Source organism: Rhinoraja longicauda, chromosome 2 (assembly GCF_053455715.1).
Source record: "Rhinoraja longicauda isolate Sanriku21f chromosome 2, sRhiLon1.1, whole genome shotgun sequence".
NCBI classification, from domain to species: Eukaryota; Metazoa; Chordata; class Chondrichthyes; order Rajiformes; family Arhynchobatidae; genus Rhinoraja; species Rhinoraja longicauda.
Window position 1 is genome coordinate 69,777,176 of NC_135954.1, and position 19,891 is coordinate 69,797,066.

At 40.7% G+C, this 19,891-nt stretch overlaps 1 protein-coding gene across 1 annotated transcript in view; it reads right to left on the reverse strand.

Annotated features, from left to right (window-relative positions):
• colq (collagen-like tail subunit (single strand of homotrimer) of asymmetric acetylcholinesterase) overlaps positions 1-19,891 on the reverse strand; it is a 66,666-nt gene that overhangs the window by 11,664 nt on the left and 35,111 nt on the right. The window contains exon 11 of the mRNA XM_078428584.1: positions 10,636-10,716. Coding sequence (XP_078284710.1) covers positions 10,636-10,716 — 81 coding nt within the window. The remainder of the gene's footprint in view (positions 1-10,635; positions 10,717-19,891) is intronic.

Genomic DNA, 19,891 nt, shown 5'->3' on the forward strand with positions numbered 1-19,891 from the left:
TCCTTCCACTACCAGTTTATAATTGGATTATAGAGTTTTTGGAACTATTATGCATGCTCTTTTTTAGCTTGTACAACAGGGCATCCAGAACAGTGTTTGAAAGTTAAGGTGCCTGCTCTTTGCTCTATTCGGATGTGTCTTCCAGCAAGCTTCCCAGCCTTTGAAGTGACTTTAGCCAGTGGAAGCAGACAAGAGCATCTCCTCTCTGCTCTGAGGCAAAATAATTGCTTCAGTAATGGCTTATGTCAAAAGATGCTTGTCACTCAATAAAAACTTGCTTGGTCCTGGTTAGAAAATCCAATCGTGATGAGAAGGGATTACAAATTTTCGGTGTATTTTGCATGAAGGTCAAATGGGCATTGGTTAATTGGGCATCGTGAAACCAGCACACATTCCCCAGCAAGATACAAATTACACCATCCTTAAAAAAACTTGTTCAAGTTCAAAGCAACCCTCTTGGCCTCCTACTAATGTGCGTAACAAATTTTGATTTAAATTATGGTATTAAAAATTCATTATTTAAAAATAGCAATTAGTGTATACAGCTTAAAACATTCTTTCCTCCTCCTTATTTCCCCTGCCATGTTATTTTCTTGGTTATGCCTAGAAAGAAGAAATTAAACATGTAATACAGCGCCAAGGATATGACATTATTAACATTAAACAGGTCTAAACTAGCTTCAGACAGCTGAAGACTAAATCATGCCAAAAAAAGTTATTTTTGTCTACAAATCTGTCAAAAAAGTATTTGACTTATAAATAAAATATATATTTCATAGTCTTATAAAATTAGACTATGACAAGAATCCAACAGCACGTGTTGAAATAGAATACTAAGTTCAGATGCTGACTCAGTTGTACAGTTATTAGCTGGTGGTTGAAAATAGACATAGGAACTTTCTTTCTCTTGAATTAATGAAAGCATTCACCACCCAGGCAAACACTGCTCCTAAATAAAGGAGTCGATTAACATTTGAAGACTCCAACAGGAAATATACTGGGCTTTGACAAAAAGACTGGTCCTCCTACATGTGAGGGAACTTACTTTTTACCATTTATAACTCAACAGAGCTGGGCCCGAAAATAGCCAAGCTCTATTTTTTTGATGGATATGGTCACTCAAAGGTTGTTCAAATGGATAACAATGCTCAGTGCTTATTTAACCAGCAGAGATCTAAAATCAAATTAGTTGACAAATATCAACAAAATAATATCAGGCATTATGCTATTAGAGTCATCGAGTTCAATATTTCAAGAATCTGCGTTTCCTGTGAATTCTGAAACATTGGCATATTATATCTTAATAATAGTGACCGACAGTTTTTGAACTAAAGAAAGGATTTGTGCTATCCCAAAAGGGGGATTATGAATAGGTTAAAATACAAAAGGGGAAATGAAAATCATTCCCTCCTCTTGAATGCACTCCATGAAATCAAAATAGGACAAAAAGTATAACAACAAAGTACATCTGGAGGAAGGCAGAATGCAAAACAGTGGAAGACTGCAGCACATAATAAAATATTTTAATCAACATTCATATCGTTGGGTTGTAAGCTACCCAAGCAGAATATGAGGGGCTGTTCCTCCAGTTTGTATGTGGCCTCACTCTATTAATAGAGGAAACCCAGGATAGATAGGTCAGCCTTTCATGGGAAGAGGCGTTAAAGAGGTTCCAGGTCAGACAGATGTTCACGTGTACCTCCTCTAACATATCTACTGCGTCCGATGTTCCCGATGTGGCCTCCTGTACATCGGCGAGACCAAGCGCAGACTTGGTGACCGTTTTGCTGAACACTTGTGCTCGGTCCGCTAAGGCCTACCGGATCTCCAAGTTGGTAACCATTTTAACTCCCCTTCCCAAATCCATCTGACCTTTCTGTCTTCAGCCTCCTCCACTGTCAGAGTGAGGCCACATGCAAACTGGAGGAACAGCACCTCATATTCCGCCTGGATAACTTACAACCCCACAGTATGAATGTTGACTTCTCCAATTCTGAGTAAACTGTTACTACTACCCCCAACCCTCCCCCTTTCTCCCCACACCCCTCTCCTCTCTCTTCTCCTCCTTCCTTGCCTGTTTGCCACCTGAACTCACACGTATTTCTCTCCTCCAACTCCCCCTGCTACTTTCCTCCCTCTGGCTTCACAATCCTCAACTCTTCAAACCTGCATCACACCCACTGTTCTTTTCTCTGGCCTTTGGTCCAACCATCTGCCTGTCAACCCCCCGCACACCATTTGCCTGCGTCGACTTACCTGCCAGGCTTTGTCCTGCCTCACCCCTTTTCCAGATTTCTTCTTTTCCCCCAACAATCAGTCTGAAGAAGGGTCTCAACCTGAAACGTCGCCTATCCATGTTCTCCAGAGATGCTGTCTGCCTGCTGAGTAACTGCAGCATTTTGTGTCCTCTTGGGTTATTAATGTCTTTGTCCACAACCATTAAAATTTAAAACTCCATTTAAAATTTTACAAGGCAAAGTAGCTGCTTCGTAATGAAAGCACAGTTGTGCACAATGCTCCTTCCTGAAACTCAAATAATCCTTCTGAGTTCTGAGAGGTTAGGTTTGATCTGGGGTTTCAAAAAGAATAATTTGCACTAACACTGATTACATTATTCCCCACTGCTTATTTTGGAGGAAATTATATGAGATTTTACAGCTGTACTGTCTGGTGGTTGGCAGATGACATCAAATTGAGAATTGAAAGATGATTTCTCACTGCAACATAATTTAACGGCATTTATAATGCACAAACAAACTGCTTAAAATGCATGAAAATCTAGACATAGCCGGACAGAATAATTGGTGTTAGCATGAAACAGAATTATATTAAATCAATGTATGTCCTAAATAAGGTTGAAGGGAAAGGAACAGGAGGGTGGGGGCAATGAAGAGGAAATGTCATGACCCAAATACTTCCTGTTCCCCGATCGTTTATGCCATGGGTTCACCTTGTAAATCAAAACATGCTAGTAGCTACAATGGTGACAGTTACTTGCATGAATGAAATGCTAAATTCTTAATCATTCGGAAAGACCCTGCATGCATGAAGGCAGAAACCCATTCAGGAAACAGATGATAATGTTAAAAAGTATGGGATGGATGAAGTCGAAAAGAGACCTATCCTGGTTAAAGAGCAACCCAAAATGTGTCTCATTCTATCGTAATTAATTGATCAACAATGTTACAGGCATGCAGCAGTAAATGCCCTGTGATTTTTAATACACATAGTCCCAGGGAGTTCATAGTGTAGCATAATCATCCCAGAGTTGAAGATATCAATTATGGTCCTTTACTCACAATTTAATTTACAATAGACAATAGACAATAGGTGCAGGAGTAGGCCATTCAGCCCTTCGAGCCAGCACCGCCATTCAATGCGATCATGGCTGATCACTCTCAATCAGTACCCCGTTCCTGCCTTCTCCCCATACCCCCTCACTCCGCTATCCTTAAGAGCTCTATCCAGCTCTCTCTTGAAAGCATCCAACGAACTGGCCTCCACTGCCTTCTGAGGCAGAGAATTCCACACCTTCACCACTCTCTGACTGAAAAAGTTCTTCCTCATCTCCGTTCTAAATGGCCTACCCCTTATTCTTAAACTGTGGCCCCTTGTTCTGGACTCCCCCAACATTGGGAACATGTTTCCTGCCTCTATTATTTACTTAAATATCTTAACAATAATATATGTACAGTAAGTGTAGTAGGGTTAGAGCCATTGGGGATTTAAATAATAAGTGGATTGCTTTATTATGAAAGTCTTAAAAGGAGTGGGATTTTTAAAATGCTTCCCAGAGAATGTTTTGAGTCAGTGCGCAGGTAAAGAGGGGGCAGTAATGGACCTAATCTTGGGGAAGGAAATTGGACTAGCAGTTAAAGTATCAGTGCATTTTGGCAATAGTGACTATAGCTCTGTAACTTTCAAGATTGTTATGGAAAGGGGTAAAGGTAGTTTAGAAACTGAGGTCCTGTATTGGGGAAGGGTGATTTCAAAATCATAAGGTAGGACAGATTGGAAGCAAAAAAAATTGTAGGCAAGTGTGTACCTGACAAGTGGTAGTCTTTATAAATGAAATAATGAGAGATAAAATAGGGTATTCCTGTTAGGGTGAAAAGTAAGTGATGCAAGTCCAGTGAATCTTAGATGCCTCAGAATATAGGTTTGATAAAGGAAGGGTCTCAACCCAAAAAGTCACCCTGACCTTCTCTCCAAAGATGCTGCCTGTCCTGCTGAGTTACTCCAGCTTTTTGTGTCTACCTGGGGAAATGAATAGCAGGTGTAGAGTGCTGGAAACAGATGGAATCCTTTGGCAGTATTGCATGTGCGGTAGATAAGAAATGTTATTGGCAAATATGATTATGGATTAAATCCTGAGGCTTTTTAATGAGTATATGACCAGCAGGAGGACAACAAGGGGCCAAAGGAGCAAACTATGCATGGTGTTGGTGGCTATAGGTAAGAAATTACATGAATATGTTTAATCGGCATTTGCTGTGGAGAAAGACATTGTGGTCATAGATTTCAGGGAGTGTATTTCAACATTAAAAAAGATTATTATGTTGCTTCGCACCCATAAAGGTGGATAAACCGATCGGGCCTGATGAAATATATTTCAGGGTGTTTTCAGTGGCAAGGAAAGAGATTGTTGGGGACCTCATGGAGATTTTTAGAACTTTGTTTAGTTTAGTTTAATTTATTATTGTCACGTGTACCAAGGTGCAGTGAAAAGCTTTTGTTTATGTGCTATCCAGTCAAAGAAAAGAGTAAATGTGAATACAATCAAGCCATTCATAGTGCACAGATAAAGGATAAAGGTTCAAAGTTTTGTGCAAGGTATAACACTGTAGTCCGATAAAGTCCAATTAAAGATAGTTCAAAGTTCTCCAATGAGTTGGATGGGAGATCAGGACCACTCTCCCTGAATCTGGAGGTATGCGTTTTTAAACTTCTGTACCTCGTGCCTGATAGGAGAGGGGAGACGAGGGAGTGACCGGAGTGAGTTTGGTCATTGATTATGCTGGCAGTCTTTCCAAGGCAGCATGAAGTGTAGATGGAGTCAATGGAAGGGAGGTTGATTTGTGCGATGGTCTGCGACTCGAAACCTGCCGCTGAGGCTCGACCGGCGAGACAGAGTCATAGTGGTGGGTGACTCCATTATCAGAGGTGCGGACAGGAGATTCCTTGGTGACAGGCGAGACTCGAGGAAGGTGTATTGCCTCCCTGGTGCCAGGGTCCAAGATATCCAAGATCAACTTAAGAATATCCTTGTGAGGGAAGCTGAACAGCCGGAAGTAGTTGTACATGTAGGCATAAATGACGTGAGTAAGAAGAGGAATGATGTTCTGCAACATGAGTATAGAGGGCTCGGTAGGAGGCTGAAAAGCAGGACTTCTAGGGTGGTTATCTCTGGGTTGCTTCCAGTACCTCGTGCTAGTGAGGGTAGGAACAGGGAGATAGGGGATCTGAATGTGTGGCTGAGTTGGTGCAGGGGGCAGGGATTTAGATTTGTAGATTACTAGGATCTCATCTGGGGCAGGGGTGACCTGTACAAAAGGGTCGGGTTGCACTTTAATTGGAGGGGGACTAGGTTTATTTTAGCAGGAGGCTAGGTTTATTTTAACAGGAGTGGAAGGGCTGAAGAGGGAGATGAAGATAGGGTGGATAATGAAAAACACCTCCCCATAAAGGAGATGTCAAAAACCAGAAGGCAAAGGTTAAGAGGAGATCTGAAGAAACATTTTCTTTTCACCCAGAGGATAGTTTTAATCTGGAACCCAGCAAACGGTGGAGACAGGTACTTCACAACATTGAAAAAGATCTAGATGAACACTAAAATGATAAAGGATGGGAGGGTGGTGCACCAAAGGTTTGTAAATGAGATTGTCAGCATGGGCATCGTGGACGAAAAGGTTGGCATAAGGCAGCTTGAAGTACACATTGGTAACGAGTGCCCATGTGTTCACCTGTCTATTTAGGCCAATGAGCACTCTTTAAGTACTTATAACTAATTCTGATGTACATATAGAAATAGAGTTGCACTTTCATTTCCCTCTGTGCATTCTGCAAACTCCACAAAACAGACACCTGTACCTATTTTCCTCAGGCCCTTTTCAACTTTTATATTGTTCCTCCTTTCCACAGTGCTTGTTGCACATTGACTGGACATGAACAATGCCTAGTTTCATATTTGTTGAAATGCAATTTAAAAATTCCCCTTAACATATTAACATAGAACATAGAATGGCACAGCACAACAACAGGATCTACGGGCCACAATGTTTGTGCCTAGCATGATGCCAAGATAAACTCTCATCTGCCTGCATATGATCTATATCTCCCCATTCCCAGCACATCCACGGGCCAATCGAAAAGCTTTTTTTAGACGCCACTATCGTGTCTGCCTCCTTTCGGGCACCTTCATGTAAAACAACTTGCCCTGCACATTTCCTTTAAACTTTGACTCTCTCACCATACAGCTGTGCCTTTGAGTATTTGATAGTTCCACCTTGGGGAAAAAAGGTTATGAATATCTACCCTATCTATGCCTCTGATAATTTTATATAATTCTATCAGGGCTCCCCTCAAACTCCAGCGTTTCAGAGAAAACAATCCAAGACTGTCCAACCTCTTTTGTGGCTTACAATCCAGGCACAATTCTGGTAAACTCCTGTGTACCATTTCCATAAACCACCACATCCTTTCTTTATTGGGGTGATGAGAACAGCACACAATGCTTCAAAATGCAGCCTAATCAAAGTCCTGTGAAGCTGCTATTCCCCATTTCTAGCAATTTGTTTGGTGAAGATGAAGAGAAAATCAGTTACTTTCATAATTCTTGCTGTGATTTTGATTGTGAAGTTCAGCTGCAGCCGGCTGGCAAGGAATAGGTCACCAGGGGGGCACAGTGGCATAGCTGGTACAGCTGCTGCCTCACAGCACCAGGGACCCGGGTTTGATCCTGACTACGGGTGCTGTTTGTATGCAGTTTGTATGTTCTGCCTGTGACTGTGTAGTTTTCCTCCGGTTACTCCAGTTTCCTCCCACTTTCCAAAAACATGCAGGTTTGAAGGTTAATTGGCCTCTGTAAATTGATTCTAGTGTGTAGGGTGTGGATGAGAAAGTGGGATAACATAGAACTAGTGTGAACGGGCAATTGATGGTCCGCGTGGACTTGGTGGGCTGAAGGGCCTGTTTCTATGCTGTATCTGTCAATCAATTCAATTTGCATAAGTTTGCAACCTCTTTTGGAAATAGAAAAGATCATGCAAAGATCAGTGTGGATATTGTGAACAAAGCCAAACTGATGTTTACTTGGTTTCTTACAGATGTGACTTTTGGAGTCAGCGATACATAGCACTCTCCCAAAAACTTCAAAAAACCATAAACATTGTAGTGAGGAGTCTCTCCCTGAATTGTGCTTTTGAAAATGTCAGGCTCCACCATATTCCCCTTGTATGCTTGCAACATGTGCAAGAATCTGGATAAAGCTACGTTCAGGATTAATATAGTCCTAGGTATACAATTCTAAAAACTTTCCAATCTCGCAAAGGATTTATTTTTATCTCCTTCCTCAATTTTTCTCTCTGGATTTCATACTTGTGCTCCCCCTGCTCTGTTAGTTCATGTCAAATCTGTTACGTCCATAAGCCTTTTGAATTTGAAAAACAGATACATTTTTAGTATTTTGTTCGCAATATAAAGGCCCTCAGGTTCTACTTACTTCCCTTGGCAACACTTGTTTTAGTAGCTCTCATTTTCCTGCAAAATCAATATCAAGCAGAAGACGGCTATTTGGGCCATCAGGTCCATGTCAGGTCAGATAAAACAATTTATTCATTAAATTAATTCTGAATGCCTCTGTTTGACCTGAGTGACATTAAACATTAGATTGATTCTCCATCCTATTAATTCGGAGTTTAGGGAGCAAAATCACTGATAACTACTCAAGCAAGCAAAAAATATAAAATGATCACAGAAGTGTCCAAGCCGACTTTCATCGTTGGAAGCAGATTGGATCAAAAGTCCTCTCAGTGTCTCAATTTTCAACTTGTAGCTCAGCTGCCCTGTGAATCTAACCCCTGTGAGCACCAACAGCTTTCAAGAGGCGAGAGGTAAAGCAACCCACTTGACTGGTCGCCCATCCATGACCCTAAATAATAGTCCCCTCTAGTATCTGTGCACACATTCTGCACTATTAACCATCCACAGAATGAGCTGCAGTTTCTTGCCGAGCTTGATAACATCTCCCAAACCCACAACTGCTCTCACTGAAATTGATATGGGCAGCAAGTGCATGGCGACACCACCGCCTGCAGATTCCCCTTCAAACTACACACCCTCCTGACTTGGAAATATATTAAGGGTCACTGTGTTTAAACCCTGTAACTCCCTCTCCAACAGCTTTTTGGATATGCCACCCGAAGGACCACAATGGTTCAAGAAGGCTGTTCAAAGTAATTAGGAATGGACAATAAATACTTACCTAAAAAATATGAATAAATAATTAAAAATCCCACATTTATATTATTTGATCGACCTCCCATTCTGATGCAGTCAAAAATCATATAATGTTACATAAAGACTGGCTTCCATTAGAACTCCTTAACAACAAAGCTATTGGTCATTGGCCTGGGAATTTAACTTTTGAAAAAGTTCAACTTTGACCTTTCCGCTACACAGGATCTTGATATATACTTAACATCCCCTGATGTGAAATTGTGTCCCGTATGAACTTTAAATGCATTCAAAAATGTTTTCACATTGGATCAAAAGACCTCTCAGTGTCTCAATTTTCAAATAATGGATGGCATGGTGGTGCAGTGGTAGAGTTGCTGCCTTATAGCACCAGAGGTCAAGGATCGATCCTGACTACAGGTGCTGTCTGCATGAAGTTTGTATGTTCTCCACGTGACCTGCATGAGCTTTCTTCGGGTGCTCCGGTTTCCTCCTACACTCCAAAGATGTACAGGTTTGTAGGCTATTTGGCTTGGTAAAATTGTAAATTGTCCCTAGTGTGTGGAGGGTATTGTTAGTGTGTGGAGATGTGTGTGGTCAACACAGACTCGGTGGGTCGAAGGGCCTGTTTCCGTGCTGTATTTCTAAACGAAACTAATATATAAAAACTGATATGTAGGAAAAATACCTGCAGATGCTGGTAAAGATCGAAGGTAGACACAAAATGCTGGAGTAACTCAGCGGGACAGGCAGCATCTCTGGAGAGAAGGAAAGGGTGACGTTTCGGATCGAGACCCTTCTTCAGACTCAGACCATAAAAACTAACTTCTCATTTCAACAGTAATTATTATAAATATCCAAGAATAATTTCTCCCCAGTCCAAGTTCCTCATTTAAAGCAAGACGCATGCTGCATTTGGTCACATGATATCTGCAGTATTAGTACTTGCATTCGTCAAATACTAGTGTTCACCCTAACAAATACACAAACATCTTTCCTTTTATTCCACAGCACCAGACCACTCCACATGAATTGTATTTGAATTTTCAGCAAGCTGCTTCCTAGTTAACTCCCCCACCATTTAAAAGGTGTAACCTCATTCAAAGCAACAAAGAAAAGTGTAACTAAAGAAATAAGAGCTGCTGAGTATCAATTAGCTTTGCACCATGAATTAAGAATTTACTTAGTACTTTCACGGTTATGTTTTTTTCTTACACAAAATATTAGCTTCGTAGGTCATTTTCAATCCATCAATATAATGTGATGCTTGGCATCTCGAGAACAATTATCACATTCATTGTACACTGAGTTGAACTCAAAACATCACATCATCTTCTATTCTAATAACACCCCTAAAACATTCCAACTAATTAACTTTGGATTTTTCTTTTAACTACAATTTACAGAATATCACTTCTCATGCTTAACATCATTTATGACCTAATGCCTACCTGGCATCCATCCCACTCTTCAAATTTAATGGTACTTTACGTCATTATCTTTGGCTTCCTTTAGTTTTTTAGTTTTAGAGCTACAGCGTGGAAACAGGCCTTTCAGCCCATCGGGTCTGTGCCAACCAGCGATCTCTGCACATTAATGCTATCCGACACACACTAAGGACAATTTAAAAAATTTACCAAGCCAACTAACCTACAAACCTGTACGTCTTTGGAGTGTGGGAGGAAACTGAAGATCTTGGAGAAAACCCATGCAAGTCACGGGGAGAACGTACGAACTCCGTACAGACAGACCCGTAGTTGGGGTTCGCTGCAAGGTTTTCCATATTTTCCATATTTCACAACGAAGAAACTAATCAAGAAATGCGATATGATCCAATATGCTTCTCATGGCTTCATGCTACTCCAAATGGTGCTTTAATTATTATGTCTGAAGAGGGTGGAGCAAGACCATTCCATCTGAATACTTTTTAAATAGCCCTGTCATTTGTTTAGGAGACACAGCTTGCCTTCCTTTTCCGATGAACATCTGTCTGTCTCCTGGTATTACATAACAGGTCACACAACATTACACAGTGAACCACCATTCAAAATCTTAACAGGAAAAAAGAACATAACAGATAGAAAATAGGTGCAGGAGTATGCCATTCGGCCATGTGCACCAGCACCACCACTCAATATGATCATGGCTGATCATCCAAATGAAAGGGAAAATTGCTCTTACAGTTTTTCCTCTCTTTCCAGGTCTACCAACAGGTCCTCTGTGTCCAGGGGCTCCGAGTACTCCCTTTGGACCCATTTCTCCCTTTAAAAATAAACAATATTTGTAACTGTTAGGTGCTTAATCACAGAGCTATACTGCACAGAAACAAGCCTTTTGGCCCATCTTATCCATGCCAGCTGTGAAGCATGATTGTTATATAATTTAATAAAAAGGAGTTTCAGATGCTAATTTATACCAAAGATGGACATACAATCTGGAGTAACAGCCTGTCAGGCAGCATCTCTGGAGAAAATGGATAGGTAATGTTTCACGCCGGGAAGAAGGGTCCCGACTCAAAATGTCACCTATCTATTTTCTCCAGAGATGCTGCTTGACCTGCTGAGCTTCTCCAGTATTTTGTGTTTATCATTGTTATATAATTGTTATCCTTACACAAATATGCAGCATTCGAAAGCATTAGTTTCGTTTTCTAAAATCTTTTCATTAATTATTCTGATCTCATTTCAGTTGCATCTTGATGTTAATGAGATTCTTCACATTCGAGGAAAGTTAATTTCTGGTGCTAGAGATGTCATTTGGCAAAAATTAGCATTAACTGAGCAGTTGAAAATTCCCTTCAGTGCAATCTCGGGACACGTTCTGAAATGTTCATAAGATTTTAATGGTCACCTGTCACATGAGTACAGTAACCTCATGGGCTTCCGCCTGTTACAAAGAGGGCCTCAGGATGAGATAAAGTTACTGCAAAGCTTTCAGAGGATCAGGACAATTTCGACAGCAGCTTCCTGATATGAATGTTTCTGTGCTCATGTGAGATGGTTGGAAGTTGCTGCCTGATTTACGATTCAATCAACAGCGAGCACTGAGAGTTTCACTGCTATTTTTGCCTCAAAATCTGGGCCATGGTCGTAATTTCATCCTACGTGACGCCATACATTTCCGAACACAGATGTTAAAGTAACTATTCTGTAACTAATCAGATTAGTTCTGTCTGGCCTTTTAAAATTGGATACTGCAGTGGCCAATCTTGAAATCTGTGGCTCACATCCACAGCTTACAGAGCACAGGGATATAATGTCCAAGCCATGAACAATTTCTTCCTACAACTCCCTCAGGATTTATCCAAACAGGCACTTTTTGTCTTCCTTTAGTCTCAATTACTGTACATCGGAAATTTTCATTTTGCTCATCTCTCCCTTAAAATTAGCTCAAATATTTAGCTTCTTATGAACAATGACAAGTGCACATTAAAATGATCTGTCATATTTTGACCTGCATTAATAAATTGACAGTGCTCTCTCCTTAGGGGTTCCACACCACTTTAACAGCTCTTTCTGTATTGAAAAACATGCATCTTGCTTCATCTAATTTGCTGCCTTTTTTTTTTATCATGTTTTCTAAAATCTAACTTTTAGCTTTCTTGAATCTGCTCCAAACCACTTTCCTATATTCTCCTGATGTCTGGCCAACATTTCTCCTTAACCAGATAGCTTCCGAAAGAAATTAGCATACATATATGTTTCTCTTTGTATTTCTTGGATAAAATGGCACTACATTTGCTGATGTAAAAATAGATATCACAGCTTAAAGATACAAATTGGCTTAGGCTTGCCTTGAAAATCTCTGAAAGACAGTGCTGTAGAAATGTTATTGTGCAGTATAACTTCTCTATGAGTTACATGGATTAAATCCAAAGCAAAACTTCATATAGCAAATCAGGGACTTACTACAAAGCCCATGAATTTGCCTTCTGGATCCTCCATTAGTCTGGCCCTTTAATGCACGAGGACATAGCATCATACATAGAATCATTTAACACAGTGCCATGCATTCCTGCTCACCATAGAAACATAGAAAATAGGTGCAGGAGTAGGCCATTCAGCCCTTCGAGCCAGCACTACCATTCAATATGATCCTGGCTGATCATCCAAAATCAGTACCCCATTCCTGCTTTCTCCCCATACAGTATCCCTTGATTCTGTATAAACCACTTACGTGGTTTCTCATTGCACAAGTGTACAGTGTGGGTAACAGATAAAATGAAGGCCTTCGGCTTCAATCAGTTAAAGAGGAACTGTGACTTGTGTCTTGCACTGCATTTCTCCTCAGCCCAATGATACCGGGCTCTCACCCCCTTATTTCCAACTCCTAGCTGTACCCATTCTTGAAGCTGAACTTAACTCTTCAGTTGCAAGTTTGAGCCTACCCCTTTGGCATCAATCAAGAGTCAGAAGTCAAAAGTGTTTTATTGTCATATCCCAAAACAGAACTATGCTCCTGTACTGATGGTTATCGAGGAGGAAGTGTTGCTGCCATTCATATAACATATAACAACTACAGCATGGAAACAGGCCTGTCCGGCCCTACCAGTCCACGCCGACCATTCTCCCTGACCTAGTCTCATCTACCTGCACTCAGACCATAACCCTCTAATCCCCTCCTATCCATATACCTATCCAATTTACTCTTAAATAATAAAATCGAGCCAGCCTCCACCACTTCCACCGGAAGCCCATTCCATACAGCCACCACCCTCTGAGTAAAGAAGTTCCCCCTCATGTTACCCCTAAACCTTTGTCCCTCAATTCTGAAGCTATGTCCCCTTGTTGGAATCTTCCCCACTCTCAAAGGGAAAAGCCTACCCACGTCAACTCTGTCCGTCCCTCTCAAAATTTTAAAAACCTCTATCAAGTCCCCCCTCAACCTTCTACGCTCCAAAGAATAAAGACCCAACCTGTTCAACCTCTCTCTGTAGCCTAAGTGCTGAAACCCAGGCAAAATTCTAGTAAATCTCCTCTGTACCCTCTCCATTTTGTCGACATCCTTCCTATAATTTGGCGACCAGAACTGCACACCATACTCCAGATTCGGCCTCACCAATGCCCTGTACAATTTTAACATTACATCCCAACTTCTATACTCGATGCTCTGATTTATAAAGGCAAGCATACCAAACGCCTTCTTCACCACCCTATCCACATGAGATTCCACCTTCAGGGAACAATGCACAGTTATTCCCAGATTCTTCTGTTCCACTGCATTCCTCAATTCCCTACCATTTACCCTGTACGTCCTATTTTGATTTGTCCTACCAAAATGCAGCACCTCACACTTATCAGCATTAAACTCCATCTGCCATCTTTCAGCCCACCCTTCCAAAAGGCCCAAGTCTCTCTGTAGACTTTGAAAATCTACCTCACTATCAACTACTCCACCTATCTTAGTATCATCTGCATATTTACTAATCCAATTTGCCACACCATCATCCAGATCATTAATGTAAATGACAAACAACAGTGGACCCAACACAGATCCTTGGGGTACTCCATTAGACACTGGCCTCCAACCTGACATACAATTGTCAACCGTTACCCTCTGGTATCTCCCATTCAGCCATTGTTGAATCCATCTTGCAACCTCACTATTAATATTAATACCCAACGATTTAACCTTCTTAATCAACCTTCCATGTGGAACCTTGTCAAATGCCTTACTGAAGTCCATATAGACAACATCCACAGCCTTGCCCTTATCAATTTCCCTGGTAACCTCTTCAAAAAATTCAAGAAAATTAGTCAAACATGACCTTCCAGGCACAAATCCATGTTGACTGTTTCTAATCAGGCCTTGATTATCCAAATAATTATATATATTGTCCCTAAGTATCTTTTCCATTAATTTTCCCACCACAGACGTCAAACAGACGTCAAGTATCCAGTTGCAGAGGGATGGGCAGAGACCCAGTTCCATGAGCTTGGTAACTAGTTTGGAGGGGAAAATGATGTGGAACACCAAGTTGCAGTGTATATATAAAACAGCCTGACGTGTGTGTTTTTATTGTTCAAGTGGTCGTGCAGAGTGAAGAGCCAGTGAAAGTGCATCCTCCATTGACTAGTTGTAGCAGTGGGCAAATTGTAGTGAGTCCAGTACTTGTTGAGGTAGGAGTTGATGTCTGCCATAACCAACCTCTCAAAGCACTTCATCACCAGGGACATTAGTGCCACTGGTCAGTAGTAATTGATACCCTTTTAAAGCAGGTGGGAACCTCAGACCACAATAATTAGAGGTTGTAGATGTCTGCAAAAACTCCAGCCAGTTCGTTTGCATAGGTTTTGAGACCACAACCAGGTTTACCATCAGGTCCAGACGCTTTTCGAGTGTTCACCTTCATGAAGGATCTTCTGATGTTAGCCTCTGTGACTGCGATTGAAATTTAATCGCGGGCTATGGGGACATGGGAAGGCTCATCTGCATTCTCCCTACCTAATCATGCATAGATGAGATTGTCTGGGAGTAATGCTTTGCTGTCACTTGAACTGCACCCTGGTACCACCTTGTAGGAAATGATGGCGTGCAAGCCCTGCCACATCTGCCGAACATCCACCTCATGACCTCTTCCTTATCTCAATGACTCAACCTGATATTTGAGATCCTCCCTTACTGCCTGACTCGCTGACACTCTTCTCATGCACAGGCGTTGAGGTCCACACCCATGATTTGTTTTATTTGGAAAGGTTTTTCAATGTGAGAAGTATGCAAATCCTAATGTGAGATAGAGTGCCCTCCATAATGTTTGGGACAAAGACCCATCATTTATTTATTTGCCTCTGCACTCCACAATTTGAGATCTGTAAGAAGAAAATGCATGTGGTTAAAGTGCACATTGTCGGATTTTAATAAAGGCCATTTTTTATGCATTTTGGTTTCACCGTGTAGAAATTATAGCAGTGTTTATATATAGTCCCCCCATTTCAGGGCAGCATAATGTTTGGGAACATGGCTTCACAGGTGTTTGTGATTGCTCAGGTGTGTTTAATTGCCTCCTTAATGCAGGTATAAGAGAGCTCTCAGCACCTAGTCTTTCCATCACATTTGTAAACTTTTATTGCTGTTTGTCAACATGAGGACCAAAGTGCCAATGAAAGTCAAATAAGTCATTATGAGACCGAGAAACAAGAATAATACTGTTAGAGACATCAGCCAAACCTTAGGCTTGCCAAAAATCAACTGTTTGAAACATCATTAAGAAGAAAGAGAGCACTGGTGAGCTTACTAATCACAAAGGTACTGGCAGGCCAAGGAAGACCTCCACAGCTGATGACAGAAGAATTCTCTCGAAATAAAGAAAAATCCCCAAACACCTGTCTGACAGATCAGAAACACTCTTCAGGAACAGAAAGGCTACACTGCAAGATGCAAACCACTGGTTAGCCGCAAAGAAGTACTTAAAAGAGCAACCACAGTTCTGGAAAAATGTCTTGTGGACAGATGAGACAAAGATTAACATATCAGAGTGATGGCTAGAACAAAGTATGAAGGAGAGAAGGAACTGCCCAAGATTCAAAGCATACCACCTCATCTATGAAACACGGTGGTGGGGGTGTTATGGCCTGGGCATGTATGGTTGCTGAAGGTACTGGCTCACTTATCTTTATTGATGATACAACTGCTGATGGTAGTAGCATAATGAATTCTGAAGTGTATAAACACATCCTATCTGCTCAAGTTCAAACAAATGCCTCAAAACTCATTGGCCGATAGTTCATTCTACAGCAAGACAATGATCCCAAACATACTGCTAAAGCAACAAAGGGTTTTTTCAAAGTTAAAAAATGGTAAATTCTTGAGTGGCCAAGTCAATCACCCAATCTGAACCCAATTGAGCATGCCTTTTATATGCTGAAGAGAAAACTGAAGGGGACTAGCCCCCAAAACAAGCATAAGCTAAATGTGGCTACAATACAGGCCTGGCAGAGCATCATCAGAGCCCAGCAACTGGTGATGTCCATGAATCACAGACTTCAAGCAGTCGTTGCATGCAAAGGATATGCAACAAAATACTAAACAGGACTACTTTCATTTACACGCCATTACTGTGTCCCAAACATTCAGGTGCCTGGAAATGGAGGGACTATGTGTAAACACAGCTGCAATTTCTACATGGTGAAACCCAAAATGTATAAAAATGGTCTTTATTAAAATCTGACAATATGTACTTTAACCACAAGTGATTTTTGTTTAATTACAAATCTCAAATTGTGAAGTACAGAGGTAAATAGATAAATGATGATGGGTCTTTGTCCCAAACATTATGGAGGGCACTGTACATTAGGCCTTGTTAGCTGGAGAAAGCTTGTAGTGCCAGGTCCTCAGGAACAATTTCCATGGTCCATTGCACACTATTGATTTATACACCTTTCCAATCATTCTCAGCCTTTAAGATTGAAAATCTGCCCTTTTAATCGTCACAACTTTTATTTCTCTCAACCTTCCCAATCCTTCTTCATCGTGCTAAATTATGTCTCTCATTCAATCCATTTAAACCTGCTGGATTTTTTTTATCCTTAAAATTGTGTGTATTCTTATGTTCCTTCCTTCTATAATTAGTAAACATTTAAATTTAAAACTTTTTATCACCCGTTCACTTCACACTATCTCTTGACCTTTAGACTGCAATGTGGGCAAAGGCCCTTTGTCTGAAATCTTGAAACTAGTCAAGAGTGTTTAATTGTCATTAGTAATGAAACAGAACACTGAAATTCTTACTTACAGTTGCATAACAGGTCTGCAAACATGTTACCCAATAGATAACATAACAAAACAAACAACAAGAAAGTTCAATAAATTAAAAGAAAAAACAATATTAGTGCAAAGCAAAACAAAAGCCGGAAGTCCTTAGTGCAACCAAGACAGTTTGTAGTTTGCAGTTTAGTTGGTGTTTGTAGTGTTCAACAGCCTGATGGTTGTTAGGAAAAAGCAGTTCCTGAACCTGGAGATCAAGGCTCCTAAACCCTTTTCCCAATGGCAGGAGTGAAATGAGAGCATGACCAGGGTGGTGTCGGTCCTTGATGATGGTGACTACCTTTTTGAGGCATATAATCCCATCAGTGGTGGGGAGATCATCACTTTTTGTAATCTCCTTCATTTCTGGAAGTTCAAGTTGCTGAACCAGGCCATGATGCAACCAGTCATTAGAGTCGAATTGTGCTAATGTTGAACCAGAACTGGCAGAACTCAATGGGTCAGCGAATGGTCCCAACCTGAAACACCATCAGCCCAATTTCCTCCACTGATGGCACCTAACCTGCTGAGTTCCTCCAATAATTTGTTTATTGATCAAGATTCTAGCATCTCCAGTCTCTTGTGTTTCCAGGTTGTGAGGAGAATGTTAGCATGGACAGTTTGAGAGAATTGAGTAATTGGGTGGAGGGTGAAAGGCACAAGTTGCATATGTATTTAGAAAATGAAAATTGTTTTATGTTTCCAATGTTTCAAATAGAATTTGGCATATTCTATCAGTTCACATGGATTCATGATGGCTTATGTTATTTGTAAACCTGCACATTCTCCATCTTGGCAATAAATCTTCATGTCTGACCTCAATTTGTTTGATGCTTGCAATTACTGTGTTACCATCAGGTGGCACAAGATGGTGCTGTCTCACGAAGATCCTTCCCTTTATCTGTTTACAAGTGTTCTGTTTCATAATTCAATGGCATGTCCATACTATTTGTATTCCAGTAAACCCCATGCAAATTCATGTGCTTTGGCGTCCATGGAATTTATAGTGCACATTGACATCAAATCCTCTGTACAATCTTGTCCCAAGTCAGTGAGTCCCTCAGATTTTCAACGTTACAATTTGTAACCAGAAAAACTTCTGTGCATTTCAGGAAATGTCAGACAACTGATCATCTCATTCAGTGTTTTGTTGGTAGTCCCGATTCTTCAGTCCCTCTGGCTCAGCGAATAAGAACACCTTTGCTTTGGTTTTCTCATTTTTGAAGAAATAAAGCCCTAATTCCAATGCTTCAACTTATTTGCCAAGTTATTTGCTCAAAAGTCTAGCTGCTGAAGTGGTTTTATCGACTACATTCACCCGTTATGCAGGCCAACAGTATACAATCTAATGAATGACAATCAAACTTGTGTCTCCATTCACTCAGCCATATAGTTGGGTTACATCTTAAACATTATCCAGTGAAAGACAAGCACAACATTATTTCAAGCAGAATCTAGTCACAAGAGACTGTAGATGCTGGGATCTTGAACATAAAGGAAATTGGTGGAAGAATCAGCATCCGTGATGGGAAATGGACCGATGATGTTTTGGGCTGCGACTGAAGGATCCCAATCAGAAATGTTATTTGTTCATTTTCCTTCACGTATTTGTTCATTTTCCTCCATGTATTCTGCCGAGCCTACTGTGTTCCTCCACCAGTTTGTTTTTTGAAGCAAAAATCTGTCTCTTTTATGATTCACCATCTACCCTCTGAATCCTCTGAATAGAATGGAACAGAACACTTCCTGAACAGTTATCTGAATAGTGCTTCTCAAAACTAAATCAGTGTAATCATACTTAAAGTCGACATTATTTGTCGACCTGCTTTCCCATGGCACTTTACATTATGCTGGCACCAATAGCTTGATTTTACCTTTAATAAAGTATTTTTTATTATGTTCTGTGCATTCCTCGCAATACACTTTAGGAGATGCTTTTAAGCAATGTGATTGCCTTCCAATTTGGCAACATGCCTTTGTCCCTGGCCTCAAAATTTTGATGTTTACAATTATAGTCTCATAAAATAATATTTCTTCAGAGGGAATGAGAGGTACGGGCTGTGCCAGTATACAGAGGGTGGTGGGAAGGGGTGAGGGTGCAAACTGAGTTATGTGTACGGAGGGGGTTGTAGGAGGGAGTGCATGGGCCGAGTATATATATATGAGCAGGATGAAGAAGCTTTTACAGTGCAATCATTATTTTCTGCCAACTAAAACCTATCCAAGCCAGAAGAGATTCATTAGCCACACATAAACGACAGCATGATATATGCACAAAAATTATTGCAGCGCTTTTGGTGGTATTAACTGAACATAACATAATTTACTAAAAGCAGCCAAGCATGTAGATTAATTGATATTTTACTATTTTCCTGGAGCCACAGTAAAATTGCCATCCAAAAGACCAGCATAATCAAGGTATCTGAATGGATATCAATAACACGGCCAATATCACAGAGCCAAACGACACCTGGTTCAACTTGAAACAACTGGAATCTTGCAGGTCAGTGGTGCTAAAGAGCCATCAACATTCAAAAAGTCAATGAAGATTGTCATTGCTTTCTCTGCAATATCTGTATACTTTATTGTTGCTTAAATGATTAACCTTGATCTGTCAAATTTCAGAATGCCCTTCACAACAATTTTCAGACATCCTTGGTTCCGGAAATGATTGTCTGTTTTAGAAATGATTATC